We start from the raw sequence: 19,303 nt of genomic DNA, 5'->3' as shown, positions 1-19,303 counted from the left end.
TATGTGGTGGGTGGAGCATTTGAGAGTTCCAGAATTTAACTTTCAATTTTCTTTTATTGCTTGTGATCATCTTGAATAGATATTTACTAATCTTCACTTCCCTGTAATTTCAGCCAAGTGGAAAAAGATTCTCCTAGATAGGATTCTGCCAATACACAGGATGACTGCAAACTCTTTTGGTCTAAGACCCAAAGGATGAGTATTATGTAAAACTCAAGACTCATACCTATACAGCAAACCAATAATATTCCCATCTCTGAATTTTAGTGGTCTAAGGAGACACTGTAATCAAATGGAATATACCAGCAAAAAATCCAGAACTGACTGTAAGTGTGAGAGAAGCCAAGGAGGCTGCTTCCATCTCTTTACTTTTATGGATAATGTTGTGATAAACATGGGTGTACACATATCCATTTCTTATCTCAGCTCTGACTTCCTTGAGGTATAGTCCCAGGAGTGGGATATCTGAGTCAAATGGTATTTCTAATTCCAACTTTTTGAAGAAGCACCAGACTGCCCTCTCTAGTGGTTGTACCATTTTACACTCTCAGCTTCCGTGTATGAGTACCAAGAAACTATGATATATTCACACTATACACTATTACACCACACTAAACAACGATGAACTCATAGAACACTACATAATGTGGATTAATCTGGAAGGCATTATGCCAAGAGAAGTGTAGGTCACAAAAAGACAAATACTAAATAAGCCTACTACTGTCATGATAAGCTTGAAAAGGGCTGGAAGAGTGGGAAAAGAATGGATACAAAATGAACACTGCACTGGAATGGGTGGAAGGAAGGATAATCTGAAAGGAATGGATAATTAGAAACTATGTGTATGACAATGAATAGCTTGGAAGAGGACAAGCATTACAGAGGGAACTGGGGGAGGAAGGAAAATGTGCATCAGTGAATGAATGGAAACTGATCTCTTTGTAAATCTTCACTAAAAGAAAAAAAAAATTATGAATAACAATCATTTCATTATATCCAAAAAGAATACAGAACAAGGGGCCAGGTTTTCAAGTGTGAGAACAGAAAGGAGGCACAGTGATGCATTTTTAGAAACAAAACCTTCACCTCTAAGCAACTTTGAGGTTAGTTAGCTTATAGGCACCAGTAGTTCATAATAAAAATTATATTACCCAAGAGGCACAGATGAACACATGAACACAAGTACAAAAGGGATTGCATATAAGGTTAAAACCCCATTTTAAAAATGTTTCCACACCTGTAAACTATACACACTAATACACAGACATTCAGCTTAAGTTATCATTAAAAAATGTATATAACACTTCTCAAAATAATTTTTTTTTAAAAAGCCAAGAAAATCAATGACCCCAAATCCAATATGTAAGACAATAGTAAGTGTATGGAAGCTGGGGACAAAGAGAATGAATTCAGGCAGCTGCTTCCATGTCCCACACACTGATTTCTATGTGAGGGGTATTAACCCCCATTCTAGCACAATGTAGATGCCAAACAATTATTAAACACAATAGCAATAAAGCTAGAAATCATTACCTTTGGCAAACCAACTCCACTTATTTCAAGAACATTTTTAATCTTATAAATGTATTTGGTCAAGTAATGTTTCTACTTAATTTTTAAATACTGCTTAATTAGAGGAAGTGTAATCTACTTGTTTCCCTTCTGCATTTTTAACCTAGTAAAACTTAGTACTTTTGTTGTTGTGTGCTGTTGAGCCATTCTGATCCATAGATGACTTCCCAGCGGCTTTTCTTGAGTACTAACTGGCACGGGAGGAGAATGCCCATCCTTCTTCCACAGAGCAGCCAGGAGGTTCGAACTGTGTGCCTTTGGGATTGCAGCACAGTTTCTTAACCCTAGGTCACCTTTAAAAGGCTTCTTACAGCCTCATTTGGAGATATCCTCAGGTATAAAACAAAACTAAACTCAGAAACTTCAGCAGATTATGAATTGTCATCAAGTGCATTTCCATTTTCAGCACCATTATCATGAAAAAAGAAAAATAAAAACAGTGTCAAGGGTTTTATCTTGGTCTAGTGAACTCTTGGGTTGCATGGTCTTGCTAACCCAAAGGCTGAATTTCTCTGGTGGTTCCACCACTGGCTCTGTGGGATACAGATAGGTAGTCTCCTCCAGTGCAAGTTATAGCCTCAGAAACACAGCACAGGGTCAGCACTGACTCCGAACAGACTTGAAACGAATGAGTTTGAGGTTTTTGAGATCTTGTGTTAATCTTGTGTTAATACTTACTAAGTCAAATATAAATTGAAAGCATCTAAACATATCTACATAAAATGATCTACATATTTATGTATTACTTCTTGTTATGTGCTGTCGAGTTGAAACCCACACACTGCTGAACTGCCAGCAGGTTTTCAGAGGATGTGATTAACACAAGAGAAGATTCCCCAGCTTTCTCCTTTGGGGCTGCTAGTGGATTTGAACCAACCACCTGCCTTTGGAGTGGCAGTGAAACTCCTTGGGCACCAGAGCTCCCTACTCTTAATTCATTGATGTTGAGTCAAAATTGACTCATAACTGGCCCTGACCCTTCAGTGAGTTTTCAGAGTCTATAAAATGCAAATGAAGTAACTGCCCATCTTTCTCTTGCAGAGTAGTTGGTGGATTTGAACTGCCTGCCTTTGGGTGGGTAGTAGAACTCCTTACCTATCAGGCCACTAGGACCTTCCTACTGATTCTTAGTGGAGACCTGAGTACCAGCTTTCAGCTTAGTTCCCAGGCTACGACAGACTAAGAAGCCTTAGTCATTTTTCAAAAACCAGCCAATGAAAACAGACTCTATGGATCAAAAGTCAGGTCTCCTATTTGCCCTAGGAATTAGGAATATAACATCGATTAAGCTTTTGCCCAAAAAAATTATGGGAAGGGAAATATAAACAGGTAACTAGCAATCTTTATATAGTATTTACTACATATTACAAACACAGGACTTTCAATGGAAAATAAGAATCATGGACACTCCAGTGAAGTAGCTGATTTCTAAGTTAAGTCAGCAGGACAGGCTCATAGTCGGTGGAAGGCAGTCAGGAGCGTGTGCTGGCAGAAAGGGCAGGATGGCCTCAGGAGGCACAAAGGCAATGTGTTATGTGCAGATTAATTATAGTACTTCCTGACGTAGCCTAAGTGAAAGCTCAGAAAAGGAGGTGAAAACTTGTTCAGGGGTCAGAGCCTGAAAGTTTTGTATTTCACAACACAAAGATTATTATCACTCAACAGGGAGATGGAGTGATGGTGTGATTAAGTGCTTGTCTACTAAGAAGTCAACGGTTCGAATCTATCAGATACTCTGCTGGAGAAAGACGTAGTTTAGAAATCCTAAATTCTTCTCTGTCTTCTGGGATCACTGAGCCAGACCTGGCTTGGAAGCAATGGATTTTGTTTGCCATCTTTTTTTTTTTAAAGTGATAGAGATACAGCACCCTTAAAGGCTTCTTACAGAGAGAGTGGGGACATGTGATGTAGATTTTGTCACAGATTGTATGGCAGATGCATAGAGATGGGTTTGAAAAATGCTTAGAGTCAAAGATATCAGTTATGTGTTTAGTAGTTTAGTGAAAGATGATCAGAGGCTAGCCTCAGACCATATTAAAAAGATGGGATTTAAAAAAGATACTAAGTTATATACATAAAAGACAAAATCAAAATGACTTGATGACCAACTGAATGTAGACGGGGGAAAAAAGAGAGACTAAGGTCCATGGATTGACAAGTGAAACAGAAATCAAAAGCAAAGATTATTTGAAGAAAGGATGGTTCAGGTTCGGAGCCAAGGAGATGGAAATTCATAGAATCATATGAGTAGACATGTCCACCAGCTATCCGTCTGAAGTGCAGCGGTGAGATCTTAGTTGGAAATACTACTGAAAACAAAAATGGCTTTATTGTGTAAGTCCCATCATACATTAATACAATAACCTCACCAATTTTATGCTTGATCTGGTGGATAATGTTGACAATTATGTAACCACGACAATGAAGATTTAAGTATATTCTAGGATGTTGGACCCTTCTGCTATTGGCGAGCTGTCAGTTTACAGGAGGTGGGTAAAGGAACAGAGAAAGAGGAGAGTTTGCAGAACGAGAACAGCAGTTATTTGCAAGAGCAAGGAGAGGAAGGATACATGGCATTCACAGAGGCAGGAAGGGAACCGGGGACACAGGGATAAAGAGGAAACAGGTAATACTAGAGGAGGAGGAAATCTGGATTACTCTAAAAGTGGTCTTTAGGTCAGCAGAGACCCAGAAGAAGACACCTGCGTTGGAGTGATGGAAGCAGAACAGCCATCATGCCTCAACCAGAGGAGGAAGGAAGTGAACGGCAAGAGAAGATTCAAGGACTTTTATAAAATGACTCCAATTAGACTATGGCTAGCTTTTATGTGTCAGTTGAACTACGATCTTGAATTAGTAGCTAAAGAGATCAAGGCTTGCTCTTCCTGGTGACCATTTAGTAGCTCTATGTTATTGGTTTTGTTGTTGTGTGCTGTAGTGTCAGAACCGACCCACAGCTGACCCTCTCCAGTGGGTTGTAGAGGCAGTTAATCACATGGGAAGAGACTGCCCATACTTCTCCTGCAGAGCAGCTGGTGGCCTCGAACCACAGCCTTCGAGATTGCAGCAAAGCTTCTTGGCACTTGGCCACCAGAGCTCCTGGGTGTTATTGGACAAATTATAATTCATGTCATTGTCTTCCCTTTGTTTTTTTACAAGTGGATGAACTAGATAATTTCCATTCTTTTGAGTTCTGATGCAGCGTGGGGGATTTTATCTCCCTTGTCTCCTGTGCCCTGCTGGAGAGTCAGCTATGAGTCGGCTGAGACTCAAGGGTACTGAACAAGAAGCAGCATGGAGGTAAGTTGGTAAGTCAGTCAGGAGGCATGGCAAGAGCAATATCAATGGACTGGTGGGGATGATGTCAGTTGAAGGGTGCTTAAATAACTCCTTGGAGGATCTAACTAAGTGAAATGAAGACAATGACACATGCTTCAGGTATTCCTCATAGAACTCCAACATGAGACAATGTGAAGACCTGACAGGGCTTCAGACAGGACAGTAAAGTGACTCATAAAGCACTCCAGACAACAGCTAGTATTTATTCAAAACAGGGCGGGGGGAAAGCCAGGAACTCATTAGATTTTTTAGGAATAGCAGACCTTTCTTTGGTTATTTATGAAAATCAGACTCTGGATTACAACCATTGTGATTTATGTGTAGATTTATATTATACTCAATTTCTGAAAGGAAACGGGAAATAATTAAATTCCCCCAAAAGTTATGCAAGACAAAATCCTCACTACAAATTTGAATTTGTGATTCCAGGATTGGGGCACAAATTTAGAAAATGTGAAACAGTAGCTCTGAGATACAAATTCTGATCTCCATATCTACTATCTTCAGTTCCAGGTCTCTCCATTACAGGACAGCTAACTATGAGGAAAGGAGGTCTGCTGGCTTACTGGTACGAATTACCCTGCCAACCCAAAGACATGCAGTGGGGAGGAAAGGGGACAATCTCCTCCGTGCGATTTACCGCCTCAGAAAACACACTGGAGACTCAGCTAAGAGGTAGTTCCGAGTCCACAGTACATAACAACAGTTACTATTATTCTTCTTTGAATGTTATATATCTTGTCTTTCGTCCACTTTTCAACATGCATTTTTTAATATAGTACTTATTCTTCCCTAGATTTATATATTTAAGTCCTTTTTGTTTAGGTAATTGAGTTTCATTGAAATAGTGTCCACTTTGTCTTTGAAAAATACCCACCAGTGTCTACGAATATTCTTCTGTGATCATAAATCACAGGCCCTCCAAAATCTAATCCTGTTATTGACAATATCTATGTATGCAGGTTTTATTATCTCCTGTGGTCTTTTCTTCTCTTCTGAAGTCTCACTCCTCAGCAAGAAGAGGAGATGAAAATACCACCTACATTGCTAAGTCCTACCTAGGACACTGAAGTCAATACACATACACATCATTCTTCCATTTACTGATACAATTTATTCCCACATCATATACCTGTCTGTCAGCACAGACTTATACCTAATCAGTGAAAAATATTACATAGTGTTCATACTGGGTAGCCACAGAAATTTAACGAGGTTGACAGTGAATGTAAGTTGTTTTTTTTAAAATGTAAGCTTTTTAATTGTCATGCTATTTCTTTATTCCCCCCCTTGCTGACATTATTCTTAGACTTCTTTTGTGGTATAGTATTTAATGTACTGGGTCTGTGTACTGAAAAGTCCAGTTCAAATCCACTAAACAGAAAATCCACTGCGAGAAAGATGGTGGCTACCTTCTATAATGATTTACAGCCATTGTAATCCAATGAAGAGTCATCATGAGTCCTGGGTTTGGTTTATGGGCTATACATTTCATTTTCAACATCAAGCCCAAACAGTAGTGTTCACATACATCTCACACTATGCAAGGTATCAATAAAAAAGAAAACCCAGACTATTTTCTGACTTACATAATAAAGAAAAAAAAATGATAATGATGATGATGAAAATGGTGAACAAATTATGGATATTTTGGGACACACAAGAAAATGTGCAACTTGATCCTATTATTTGCTCAATTTAAGGAAATTGCTACAGTTTTTATTATCAGTAACAATGATGAGGTACTATTTTGTATAAAAGAACATCTTTGACCTTTATAAACCAACAAAACACAACACTATTTTAAGAATAAAACAAGTATTTTTAAAAAATTATTTGATGTAAGTAGGAAATATCAGTAAGCTTTTAATTATAATCAAGAATTTAAATAGAATTAAAGACTTGATCATGCTTTATGAATAAATTTGCCTAATTATATTAACATAATACAAAGACTATTCCTTTGTCCACATTCATATCTGATATTGGAGGCATAGTAATTTCTATCTATATATACCAGAAAATATAAGCCATGAATAGATGCAAAGAAACAAGTATGTATCTTTCCATGAATGATCTAGTAAGAAAAAGTAGAGTTGGTTTTAAATAAATACATATCAACACATAAGTGAATACAGTAACTTTTAATTTGCTTGATATACTATTAAATAGTAATATATAAACTTCTTTAGATTGTAAAATTTAGAAAAAAAAATGGAGAATTAATTTTGTGCATAAATCTTATTTTTAAAAAATCTTATTTCAAAAGCTTTAGGACATTTTAGGGGCAATTAAGGAAATCTAAATATAGACCTTTAGCATATGATACTACAGGTTTACTTAATTTACAGGTTATTTGATTTCCTGAGCTAAGGTTATTATTAAATATGAAAAAGGTTTTTTTATAAAGATGTGATGATATTATCAACATAACTTTCATTTGACTCAGACTAATGAAAATGATTCGACAGAAATAAAGGAAAAAAGTCACAAAATGTTGATCCTTTGGGCAGTCTGGGAGATGGACGTGCACTCACATTCTGTTTTTCTCTCTTACACACACAGACCCTCTTTCTCATTTTGTTTAACTCTTCCACAGGTTTAAACATTTGTAAATAAGAAACTGGAAAATGGATCTATTTCATAAATAACTGCCCTATCAACATTCATTTCAAAGAGTCTTGAGCTATTATCACACCATATCCTTTATCCTTCCCAGCTGCCCTTGTCGGTCTTAAAGACTTCACTTATTTAAATGAGAAGAGTGCAGATTCACTTGGGGTGGGAGAAGGAAAGGCAGCTTCAAAGTTTGGGAGTGTGCCTGTCACACAGATGCCACAGTGCGTGAAGCCGGCCCCATATCAGTCTTCGCAGCTCTCCCCTACCAGCTGACTGATGGCTATCTGCAGGGAGAGGCAGGGGGGCCACCAAGAGGGTGCGAGTGGAGAAGGAAGATAAGGAAAATGAACTGACCCCAAACTGAAGGGAGATGCATCTCCCTGGGGTTTTCATTTGGATGGATTGTCAGATAGGAACAGGTAGGCAAGAGCAAAGCCCTATTAGAAACCAGTTGATAACGCATAAAGAAATCATATTAAAATGAAGCCACCTCTGCTCAGCTTCAAGTCATGATGACTTACAAAATGATTTCATTTCAAATGGACATGTTTCTTGTACTCGTTGCGGCTAAGAGAACATGAAGTTTGCTCTTCAACTGGGGGCGGGAGGATATATGCTTTTGCAACTTGAATCTAGAGAGTGAAGAGGCAGAGAATTGGCCATGTGGTGCTTAATCAATGCAGAGGGGTTTGACAGATGCTGTTGTGAGAAAATATTTTCATCATTACTCAAAAGACAAAGAAAAGCAGTGACTGTTGCTAACACAGTACTAAAAAGCTACTTTCCCTCATATTTATGCAATATATATACACATATATTTTCTTGTCCGTTTACCCTGGAAGTCAGCATGTTGGCTCAGGGAGTCTTACTTTTCAAGGCATTGTCTCTGTGCCATGCACACCAGTCATAGCTGGGAATTTCAGTGCACCGTGCTGCTATGCTGAGATTCCAGATCTCAGTGGTGCTGGCATGCGCACTGGTCTCTTCAGTCATAGCAAAGACAATATCCCAGGGAGACTGGAAATAGTCCTGTTTTGCACCATTCAAGCCAAAATGCTGCTTATGGAGAAGCAAATGATCACCAGCTAATAGCTAGGGAGGCTAAGGGCGGGGAGGACCCATCGCATTTCAATAGAAACATCCCTTCACACGTGACAATAAACCAAGCTGGGGCAAGTGTAAACACAGAGCAGGGATGACTTCTCTGAGGGTAAATAGGGAACATTAAAAAGGCGAGTTTTACCTCATCCGACTGGGAGGGGCTGATTCGGGGCATGGGTGACACTTGTGGCGTTTTCAACTGCGTGCTGTTGCCATCCGGCATGAGGTCCCTGTGAACTGTTTGGACGTGGTTCTGGAGTTCACTTTCTGATTCGAATTTGACATTGCAACTCGAGCAGCGCGTCTTTAGTCCCCCGGCCTTGCCTTTTCCCTCTAGGGTGCTCAGAGTCTCACTCTGGCCCAGGCCTGGTCTATTGGTGCCAGGAGGACCGGCGATGCCCGGGCTCCCGCTCTTACTGAGATTCACACAGCCAGCACACAGACCATACGGCAGGCCATTGATGTCAAGTTTCACCAGATCTTGCTTGGAACGGAATTCTTTGAGGCAAGAGGCGCACTTGTACAGTTTTGGGACGTGCTGGCCACGCCCTGTGGTTTGCACAGAAGACCCATTCCCTGTCTTTTGCATGTGGAATGTCCCGTGGATTTTCAGTTCCAAGGTCGAAGTCACTGTCTGCATGCAAACCACGCAGCGAAATCCCGTTAGGGAGTTTCTCAAGTCAGGGTGCATTTGGCAATGCTCTAAGAACTCCTCTTCACTCTGGAGAGGCATCTTGCAAATCCTGCAGTTGCCTGTGTCCAGACTCTTGCTGTGAGTGACCTTGTGTTCCGTGAGCGTCAGGAGGGAGGGGAAGCGCTCCCCGCAGATGGGGCACATGTAGTGTTTGACAGGTCCCAAGTGGGTTTGCATGTGCTCCCGGAGGCCGTTCTCGGAGAAGAAGGTTCGCGAGCACACGTTGCACTTATAATTCCCTTTAATGAGCTCGGCTTTTTTCTTCACGATGGCGCTTTCTCCGGGCCTGATGTTGTGGTCCCGCAGCTGGTGGTTCTGCAGCAGGGTCTCCATGGTGTAGGCGGCTCCGCAAATGTCACACCCGTACATGGGCTCCGAGGTGTCCACGTCCTCCTCACTCCCGTCGTGGCTGTTGTGGGACTCCTGGCTGTTGGTCAGCAAGGTCTGGAGCTCCACCTCCTCCTTCTGCACTTGCTCTGATGCACCGTTGGCCCCACAGTTGGGCGCCTTGGTCTCAAACACGCAGTGCTTTTCCCGCAAGTGCTTCTCCAGCAGGATGATGGCGTGGAAGGCTTTGCTGCAGAACTTGCAGTTGTACTTCTTGCTGTGCGTGGTGATGTGGCACTGCAGCTCCACCTCCGTGCCAAAGGACTCACCGCAGAAGATGCACTTGTGCACTTTGCCCTGGTTCTCCAGGTGGTTGTGCTTCACGTGCAGCTGCAGGTCCGTCTCGTTGCGGAAGTCCCAGTTGCATGACGTGCACCGGTAGACCTTCTTCTCGTTGCTGTGCTTCACGGCCAGGTGGAGCTGGATGGACACCTTCGAGTCGAAAACCTCCTGGCACAGAGTGCAGCGGAAGAAGACGAAGGTGTGCATGTCCAGCAGGTGTTTCTGCAGGTCGTCGACCGACGTGAACTGCTTGTCACAGCTCTCACAGATGTAGTAGGTTGAGGTGATCATGAAGTGGATGGTCACGTGCTTCAGCAAGGACTCCTGGTTTGGGAATTCCTTGTTACACTGGGGGCAGGTCAGTTTCGGGAGCACGGTGTCCAGGTGGGTTTTGAGGTGGGTCTGAAAGCTGTCGAGGGATGTGTACTTAGCACCACACTGATTGCAGATGTACTCCCCTGCAGGACGTGGAGGGGCGCCGCCCACCGCCTGCATCATCTTCAGAGACGTCTGCTCAATCGCCACAGGGGACAGGGGGCTCAGGGCTCTCGATTTCTTCCCATTGTGAATATAATTCAGGGCTAGGGGAATGTTTTTATGGTTCTCCTTGATATGCTTGTTCAGTTTAAGAACGCTGTTGAATATTGGTGAGTTTGTACAATAGGAACAGGAATACACTTCTACTACTGGCTCCTTGGGCGTCCCAAGCACGGGAGACCCGAATCGGGAACCACTGAGGTCACAGTGGACCTGCCTGATGTGCTCTTCAAGGGAAGAGTCAGTGAGGAACCCCATGTAGCAATGGGGACAAAAGAACGCGTTGCTATCCTTAGCCGCGGGGTTGGCAAACCCGTGTGAACACCGGATGTGCTCCTGAAGAGTGTTGAGGTCATTGACAACTTCGGAACAGAAGTTACACTGGTACACAATGGCAGGCATGGCGGAGACGAGCAGCCCCGGGTCCTGAGCTTCATGCACTTGCTTCAGATGTTCATTCAGGTTGTAGAGCGAAGGCAACACCTCCAGGCAATACTGACAGATGTGGGCCTGTTCTGGCTTATCCAGATGCATAGTTTTCAGGTGAATCTGCAGAACCGCGAGGCTTGAAAATAACTGCTTGTTACAGTAAATACAGCTGTAGGTGACTTTTGCTTGTTTACTTGAGGGGCCGGTCATGTCAGAGGTTTGCTGAGCGGCCCGCTTGCGCCCTCGACTCTTTGGGATCGGCGGGGCAGCTTCCACCATGGTCGAGCTGTCCACGGAGAGGTTGGAATCGGGAGTCGTGCTGGACACGGAGGTGTAGCCCACTGTGACCAGAGAAGGGCTGTTGCTGTGGTTGCAGGACTCCGGCTGCTGGTGGCTGTCCATGTGGCTGTACAGTTCCTCCACGGTGTGGAAGCTTTCTGAGCAAATGCTGCACGAGTTCTTCTTCTCCCCGCTGTGCACCTGCTCCATGTGGGTCAGGAGCGAGGTCTCCTCCACGAAGAGCTCGGGGCAGTAGACACACTGGAGGGCTGCCCGGTCCTCGTTTGGGGAGCACTCGGGGTGGCACTCGGCAATGTGCTTCTGGAGGTCTTCTGGAAAGTCAAAGCCTTCCTCACACTGACTGCACTTCTGAGTGTCCTTCATTTTCCAGTCCTCCATCCTGGACCCGGACTGGGAGCCGTCCTTATTCCTCTCATGAACTTGCATATGTCCGTGTAAGGAGCTAGACGAGAGGAAGCCGCGGCGGCAAATGGCACATTTATATGGCTTGTTGGACGTGTGAGTCTTTAAGTGGATCTTCAAGTGATCACTCCTGGAGAAGGCGGCGTCACACTCGCTGCAGTGGTACTTCTTGTCCCCCGTGTGGAGCTTTATATGGCGGTCTCGGCTCCGCTTGTGTTTGAACAGCCTACTGCAGTAGGTGCATTTGAAAGGCAGTTTGTCACTGTGACTCTGCTCATGGTGTTTTAGGTAGCTGAGGCGGCTAAACGACTTGTCACAGAATTGGCAGGGATATGGAAGTCCAGGGCCACCCTCCTCCTCCCCAAAATCGCAACCTTCTCCATGGCTGGGGGAAGTCTGGTCCTTGCTGGAAGGTGAGGAAGCAGGCCAAGAACAGGTGGGGTCATCCTCAACATCCACTCCATCTGCAAGAAGAAGCAATGGGACAATTCACTTTGCATGCTGAGAATTCAAGCGCTAGTCTAATGTACTGTTTCTTTGTTTTTTTTTTTAAATGTACTGTTTTAACAAGCAGACCTACTTGGACTATCTAGAACCTTCCAGGAGATAAAAAGGAGGACATAATATTTGAAATGGGTTATTTTAAAATCTGAGCCCCAACTGCTTTTATTCTACATTGATTTTTTTTCCATTGGATTGTAAAATAGAAAAAGATATTAAATAGTTCTATGTCTAAATTACCCTTTTATTACTTTTTAACATTCTTCCTTCGAAGCAAGGTATATATTACACATTGACAATTTTATTAAAATGCAGATTTTAATATATTTAATGTTTCTTTTGTATTCATTCTAAAATGATTTGCATATTATGTGAGCATCTGAAGAGCCAAATGAAAAGGGGAAATATTACAGGAATGATTTAAAATTAATGCAGCCAACCCAGATGTCTAATATTTAATAAAAAATTCCCTCTGCATTTTGCTTGTTTTTATAGAAAAAGGCAATCCTGAAGACCAAAATCTTTTATAGGGTTATTATTGATACAGACCTTATTGCTTTCAGCAAAAAAATATTAAAAAGTAAGTACACGAAAGAAGACAGAAAACACCATAATAATTATGTCTTGTGTAATGAAAGACAACCAGGATTTCTTCAATAATAGAAAGATTCGAATTCCACAGGCCAGAAAATGGATTATTAAATGCTGGAAGGGTACTGCTAGATATTACATGTGGCTGGGATCAGCCGGGATCAAGGAAGGAAAAAAAATGAGTTTTACAAGGGCCAGATTTTAATAGCGTCGTTTGTTTGGGAAGTTCAAGAGGTGGTCCACCATTTCTTCCTTTTGCAAAAGCTTCAGTGGCCTGAACTTCCTTAGCTAAACAGGACCTGCACTTTGAGGTGAGCAGAAACAAAGCAACTTGTGAAAAACTGGAAACAGGAAAAGTGATAAATGATTATGGTAAATGCTGAAAGATTTATGAGTAACAAAGAGAAGACAAACAATACTGAAAGCCAGATATAAACTGAGCAAGTTATTCTAAAGTAACTCTACTTTGTACCAGGTGGCACTTTTAAAACTATATTTTTTAGCAAACACACACTCGGTATCTGTTGTCTTCTTTATAAACCAAGGGGAATGTAAGATCTTGGTTGAAAGAAGGTGTGAAACCTCTTTTGCCATTTTCAAAAACAATATGTCATTCAAAATCAGGAGAAATTTGAAAAGCTTTTCACTTCCCCAAATAGTGAAACTTCTCACGTACAGAGAAAAGTTATAGTATTTCAACTGGAGGTAACGGGGATAGTGTTTCTATCAGAATAAAGAGTTTCACTTAGAATAATCATGAGACAACTCGAATAAGATTCAATTATAATACAAAAACTTCAATTCTCTAAAAATAAAGTTCACCAACAAGCTAAATCTGAATTATTAACATTAAAGACAAACCTGGTGAACATTGCATAAACAAATTCCAAGTCTGCTTTCTTTAAGGTAACAAGATTTTACTAGATTATCAAGCTCTCGCTTATCCACAGGAAACAGATGAGGATCATTCCTTTCCTGCATCTCGAAACTGATGACAACACCATCTCATATCAATGCCAGATGGCAACCATCTAACTCTGAGAAAACAACCAAACGCCATTCCTGGATCCCTGCCCAGTGCAACAAAGCTTCATGACACAAGTTGAAAACCGCATGATTTTGCATCCTCCTTTATATGATTTTATAACCCAATATGTTACTGGTTATAAGAAAGGACCTGATAATTGTGTTATTTATCTTTAAGGGTGGAAATATAGTGGAGGTGGAAAGCATCTAGCTTATAGAGTAACTATTTAAAAAATTAACAGCCATTTTAAAAAAATAATAAAACCCTCCAGTGATAATTCCACCTTTCCCTGTAAAAAAGTCTCAAGTCATCAAAATCTGATATTCTTAAAACAAATCCAAGTGTTTAATATTTTTCCCTTGGAAAGAACAGAAATCTAACTAAATTTGCTAAGCATTCACCACAACATATCCTGTTTTATCTTTTAAGCTGAAATCCTGTTGTTTCATTTAAAAATATTTTCAAAAACATCATCTCATTTGTACATTTGGGGAAAAGAGTGAATCAGAATTTGTCATGCATCTAGACTGGGAGAATATTAACTACTGAGCCTGAAACTGTAGTAAGTGAATTTATTATTAAATTGTAGACTATGTACAAGCATGATATATTATCATACAAATGGATAAAGAGTGAGCAATGGACCGTTATAAATAGTGTGCAATCAGTGACACCATGCTTAAATCGGGTTTTTGTTTGTGGTCCATGCCTGACTATACTTATTACATAACTGTTCCTTTCAGCTTGTAAATTTCAACTAGATGTCAAGTGAGCTGAGGGTCAGGTTCAAGATTTTACACAAAACTAGGATTCAAGGGAGCTGGAAATGGACACTGCCTTCCTTCCAATACTTACAACTTTAGAATGAAAAATTTGTTTGTTCTTTTTTTTTTTTTTTAAAAAAAGAAGTAGCTATCATAGATGATAACATGTTTGTAACAGAAATAAAGAAAAACAAACAAACAAAAACCTACAGAATTCCCTATTTTCAGGGTCAGGGGATGGAATAATGGAGAGAGAAAAACGATTGGGGAATGATAGGGTTTGTTTTGTTTTGTTTTTTTAGAAAGATTTTATTAATGATTTGATCTCTGTTTTAAAAAAATATTAAGTTGAAAAATCTCACTTTACTTGCATTATATAAGTCTCTTCTCCCAGGGTGCACAAGGAACCCACAACCTCACAGAAGCATGACTCACGTTTTAAAGGTATTGTTGTTGTTGTTGTTATGTGCCATCGAGTCGTTTGCGACTCATGGTGCTGCCAATATCACATCCTGTAGAGTCAGAATCAACTCAGAGCTGAGCCTCCCCTGGGTTTGCAGAGGCTGGAAACTGCGCAGAAGGAGAGTGGCTATCTTTAGCCCATGGAGCACCTGGTGGATTTAAACCACTTGCCTCTGTTTAGGCAGCACAACTCCTTATCCAATAGACCACTAGAGTTCTCTAACATGCTCAGGTCTCTCCTGAAGTCCTTGACAGCTTCCAGCCCCTATAAAACTTACACTTTTTGGACATCATGCGCAAATGATGTTTAGATTGTTACTAAAGAGATCCAAACAATTTTCCTTTCATTCTCCACGTGCAAGGAACTTGGGGGGGGGGGGAGTCTTTTAGACCTCCATTTGTGAATCAACTTCATCTTTGGTTTTCTAGTATTCTGTGGCTCTTTAATTTGGGGGGTTTGGTCTTTTTTTTGTTTGTTTTGTTTTGTTTTATTTCTTGGCCACTCACTAAGTGCTACTTACAGAGAGAATCTTTGTGTGTCAGGGCAAGTTTCTGCATTTCACCGTGAACTACTTAACCCTTCCAGGTAACTTTTCATTTTCGAAATGGGTGGCTTTGCACTGAAGCCCTCAAAGCCTGCTGGGCAGGGAGGCAGAAGCCGGGGCGGCTGGAAACTAACTGCCTGGCCTGAAAGTCTATTTAAAGATGTAAATGTGTGTGCACAGTTAGTGCAGATGTTTTTTCTACGGCAACTGTACTTGCTGAGTTTCACCATTTCCATAAAGCACATTAAAACAAGTGTGTGAACACTGGGAGATGAAAGTCCCCAACACTCCTGAGACTTTCCGTGGAAAGGAGAGCCGCCTGACTCTCCTCCAAGCAGACAGGAATGCCCATGATTCAGCAGCCTGAGTAAATAAAAGAGGTCCTTATTTCCTAATTTCGCTGGCTGGCCACACTGCAGCAGCCTCTATGCTCCTGCCAAAGGGGACTCAGAACTGGGACTCCACCCAGACGCTGAAGGCCTGTCTTTGTTAGTCAGCCAGGCGTTCCTGACCATCTTCTGGCAGTTGAACCTCCATATCCTGCGAGGAAGACCTCCATCTCAGGCTCCGCGCTTCTCTTGTCTGCCCGAGCGGACCCAACAACAGATTTCGCCTGGTCTGTGTCGGAGGAGGACAGCTGGAAACGCAGTGAGCAGCAGAGCAACACCTGTTCAGTCATATTGATGGGGAAAGTGCTCGCTCACAGAAAAGAGAAGTAACACTAGAAGGAGTTATTCCACGGGAGGGGTGTGGGGCGGGGGGAAGCACCGGAGTACAAAGTACCCTTGTGATGTGAGCCACTGACTCCTCAAGTGCCAACCTGGGAAAGGGTGAGCAGACACTGTGCAGGCATTTTACGTGGCTGCTGCCCGGGGAAGGGACACATAGCCTTCCACTGAAGGCGGGTAGAGAGTCTCGATGTGCACAGCCTGCCACGGCCCAGTTCAGATGCCCTGGGGGTTGGCTATGCACTACCTTTCAGGTCTAATTGAAGTGGACCAAAACGGTAACGACTAAAGAAAATTAAAGAAGGCAAAGGAGGAGGGCGAGCAGAGGGCTGGGGACTGATGCGTCGTCCATCAGGACGATGCAGGTCTTGGTAGGGGTTTACGTGTGGCTGTGATGCTAGAAGCCATGCCACGTGCCAGCACCACATGCCAGCAGGCCCGCTCACAGAAGAGACACATTTCGGCAGAAACTCCAGACTAAGATATCTGAGCTAAGAAGGAAGGTCTATTGATTTTTAAAAACCAGGCAATGAACCCTGGATGCTCACAAGGGAATACCGCCCGAGAGAAGGCTGAAACAGGAGTCCCTTAGGTAGGAAGGCCCCAAACCAACAGGGGCCGCAATGGGCTCAAATATGCCAAAGATCATGAAGATGGTAGTGTTGTGTCTGGGGGGGGGGTATTTTGTTGTGTTGTATTTAAGGTCCCCATAGGTGGAAGCTCACTCACAGCAGCCCAAACAATTGGTGGAATGCTGCCTAAGGGACTTGTTGTTAGATGCCATCGAATTGACTATGACTCACAGCAACCCTACGACCAGTAGATCTGAACCCTATTCTATCCTGAGTCAATCATAATCTCTGACATACTTGAGCTCATTGCTGCAGTCACTGTGTCAATCCAGCTGGCTGAGGGTCTTCCTTTCTTTCGTTGACACTTCACCTTTCGAAGCATGGCGCCTCTTTCCAAGAGATAGCCTCTCAAAACAGTGACTTCGATAGTATGGGGAAATGGAAAATATTAGACATGAAAAGCACCAAGTGTACTTTAGATATCAAACATATTATCTGAATCTTTGAAGTTACAGAAACTGCTTGATGGTCAGTCAGGAAGCTGCGCTATGGCACTAGCTCACTGTAAAAGCAGAGGACCCTCCTAGCAACCCTTTGGGGGGCTCAGTCTCACATTTGTGCAACTGCTGCTCGGCAAGGTTTCTATTATGGGGACAGGATGTACAACGATGGCTACTTTCTGAAGGCGGAAAAGAATTCTGACAAGTCTACTACTTCTCTTTTTCAGGAGTACAATGACTCCGAATGAGAACTAAAATCAAGAGTCTGGAGTTTTATTTCTAGCTTCCTAAATGACTTAGAGGGTGACCTGGCCAAGTCATTTAATCTGCCCCTACCTAGGTATTTCACCCGCAATATGAAGATAATAATTCTTACTACTTGCCCTCTGGGGTGTTGCAAAGATTAGTGTCTGTTTCTAGGGCACCTTATCATCACTAGAAGAAAAACTGCAAGTGTAAACAAAAAAGATATATCTGTGTTGCATGTATTTATGTTTTCATCTGTAAGGTTCTATGGATATAGTACCCACACATTTTAGCACCTTCCTTCCCTTACTGGAATCCCTGGAATATTAGTTTTAAGGACTGGGCCCAGGAGAAATCGATGGCACCTTCAGCATTCAAAGTTGTGTATCTGGCCCGCAAGAAATAAAGAGTTGGTGATGTCTAAAAATTAATGGACCACAAATCCATGCTGACTACACTGTGAGTATTAAATTATCATACACAAAATACACGCTTCAATTTTTATAGAGAGGTAACCTTGAAACAGAGCATTTTGCTATGTTATTCTGAAGTCAACTAGTTAATTCTGAAATCGACTTGTTTTCCCTTAAAACATTAACAATTAGAATAACTGCACTGCTTAGCATCAAAATAATTGGGGAGTACATTAATTTTTTTTAAGTGTCAAGAAAATGAGACAAAATTACATTATCAGGTTATTTTCCCGTTTGGCTTTAAAAGAAAAAAAAAACCTCTTAGTACACTTCTAGACAGTTTTGAACTTCTTTGCTTCAGAGTTTACTGTTACGTGCTGTTGAGTAGCCTGTGACTCATAGCAATCCGACATACAATAGCTCTGAACCCTGCTCTATCTTGAGCCAACCTCATTGTCTCTAACACACCTACATCCATTACCCCAGTCACTGTGTCAATACATCTCATCCACAGTCTTCCTCTCTTAAGCTGTCCCTCCGAGCTTCCAAGCATGATGTCTCTCCTCCAAGGACTGGTCTCTTCTTGCAACATGCCCAAAGTAGGTCAGATGTATTAATTTTCCCCCCATTAACTGACTTTTTGAGGAACCTTAAGCTAACCTAAGAGTCTTGAGGAAAACGTATGCAAATGTAGATAACAGTTACTCCCACTCAAATATTCCCATTGCTGTCAAATGGGTTTCTGAAGCTCTAAATCCTACAGGAAGAGACAGCCCATTTTTCTCCCATGAGTAGGTAAGGTACCTGAACTTCCAGAGAGCCACCACCTTCAAGCTGCAGCACAAACTCTCCATGGACTGTGCCATCAGAGCTCCCATATAATAAAATGCTGTTGTTTTGTGCTGTCAAGTTGGAACTGACTCATAGCTGACCCTTGAGGAGGTTTTCCGAGGTAGTTAATCACATGGGAGGAAAGTGCTCATCTTTCTCCCGTGTAATCAAACAGGAGTTAACTACTTTGAACATTTTGCAATGTATGTTTAATGCACTCAAGTACTGGGGATATCTGTCAGGTTAACATACTGGCACGGCTGTAATAATTTCACATCATAGTACCTACCACTAACAAAATTACATGTTTTTCAGAAATTTCTGTAACAATTTAAACTGATAAAGGATATGATGACTCTAAACAAATCATTATTGCACATTTTCCCCCTTTAATTCTCAACAGAAAGTCACAGCTTTAGGAAAGTTGCAACTTTAATGACACAACTATTTCTTTCCTTGCT

At 41.9% G+C, this 19,303-nt stretch overlaps 1 protein-coding gene across 2 annotated transcripts in view; it reads right to left on the bottom strand.

Annotated features, from left to right (window-relative positions):
• Positions 1-19,303, bottom strand: part of ZNF521 (zinc finger protein 521) — a 390,388-nt gene that overhangs the window by 202,588 nt on the left and 168,497 nt on the right. For both annotated transcript variants that reach the window (XM_006895038.1, XM_006895039.1), the window contains exon 4: positions 8,774-12,126. In XM_006895038.1, coding sequence (XP_006895100.1) covers positions 8,774-12,126 — 3,353 coding nt within the window. The remainder of the gene's footprint in view (positions 1-8,773; positions 12,127-19,303) is intronic.

Source organism: Elephantulus edwardii, unplaced genomic scaffold (assembly GCF_000299155.1).
Source record: "Elephantulus edwardii isolate Elephantulus edwardi_28Jun2011 unplaced genomic scaffold, EleEdw1.0 scaffold00155, whole genome shotgun sequence".
NCBI lineage: Eukaryota > Metazoa > Chordata > Mammalia > Macroscelidea > Macroscelididae > Elephantulus > Elephantulus edwardii.
The sequence above is the reverse complement of the archived record's forward strand: the minus strand, read 5'-3'. Positions and strand labels throughout refer to the sequence as shown.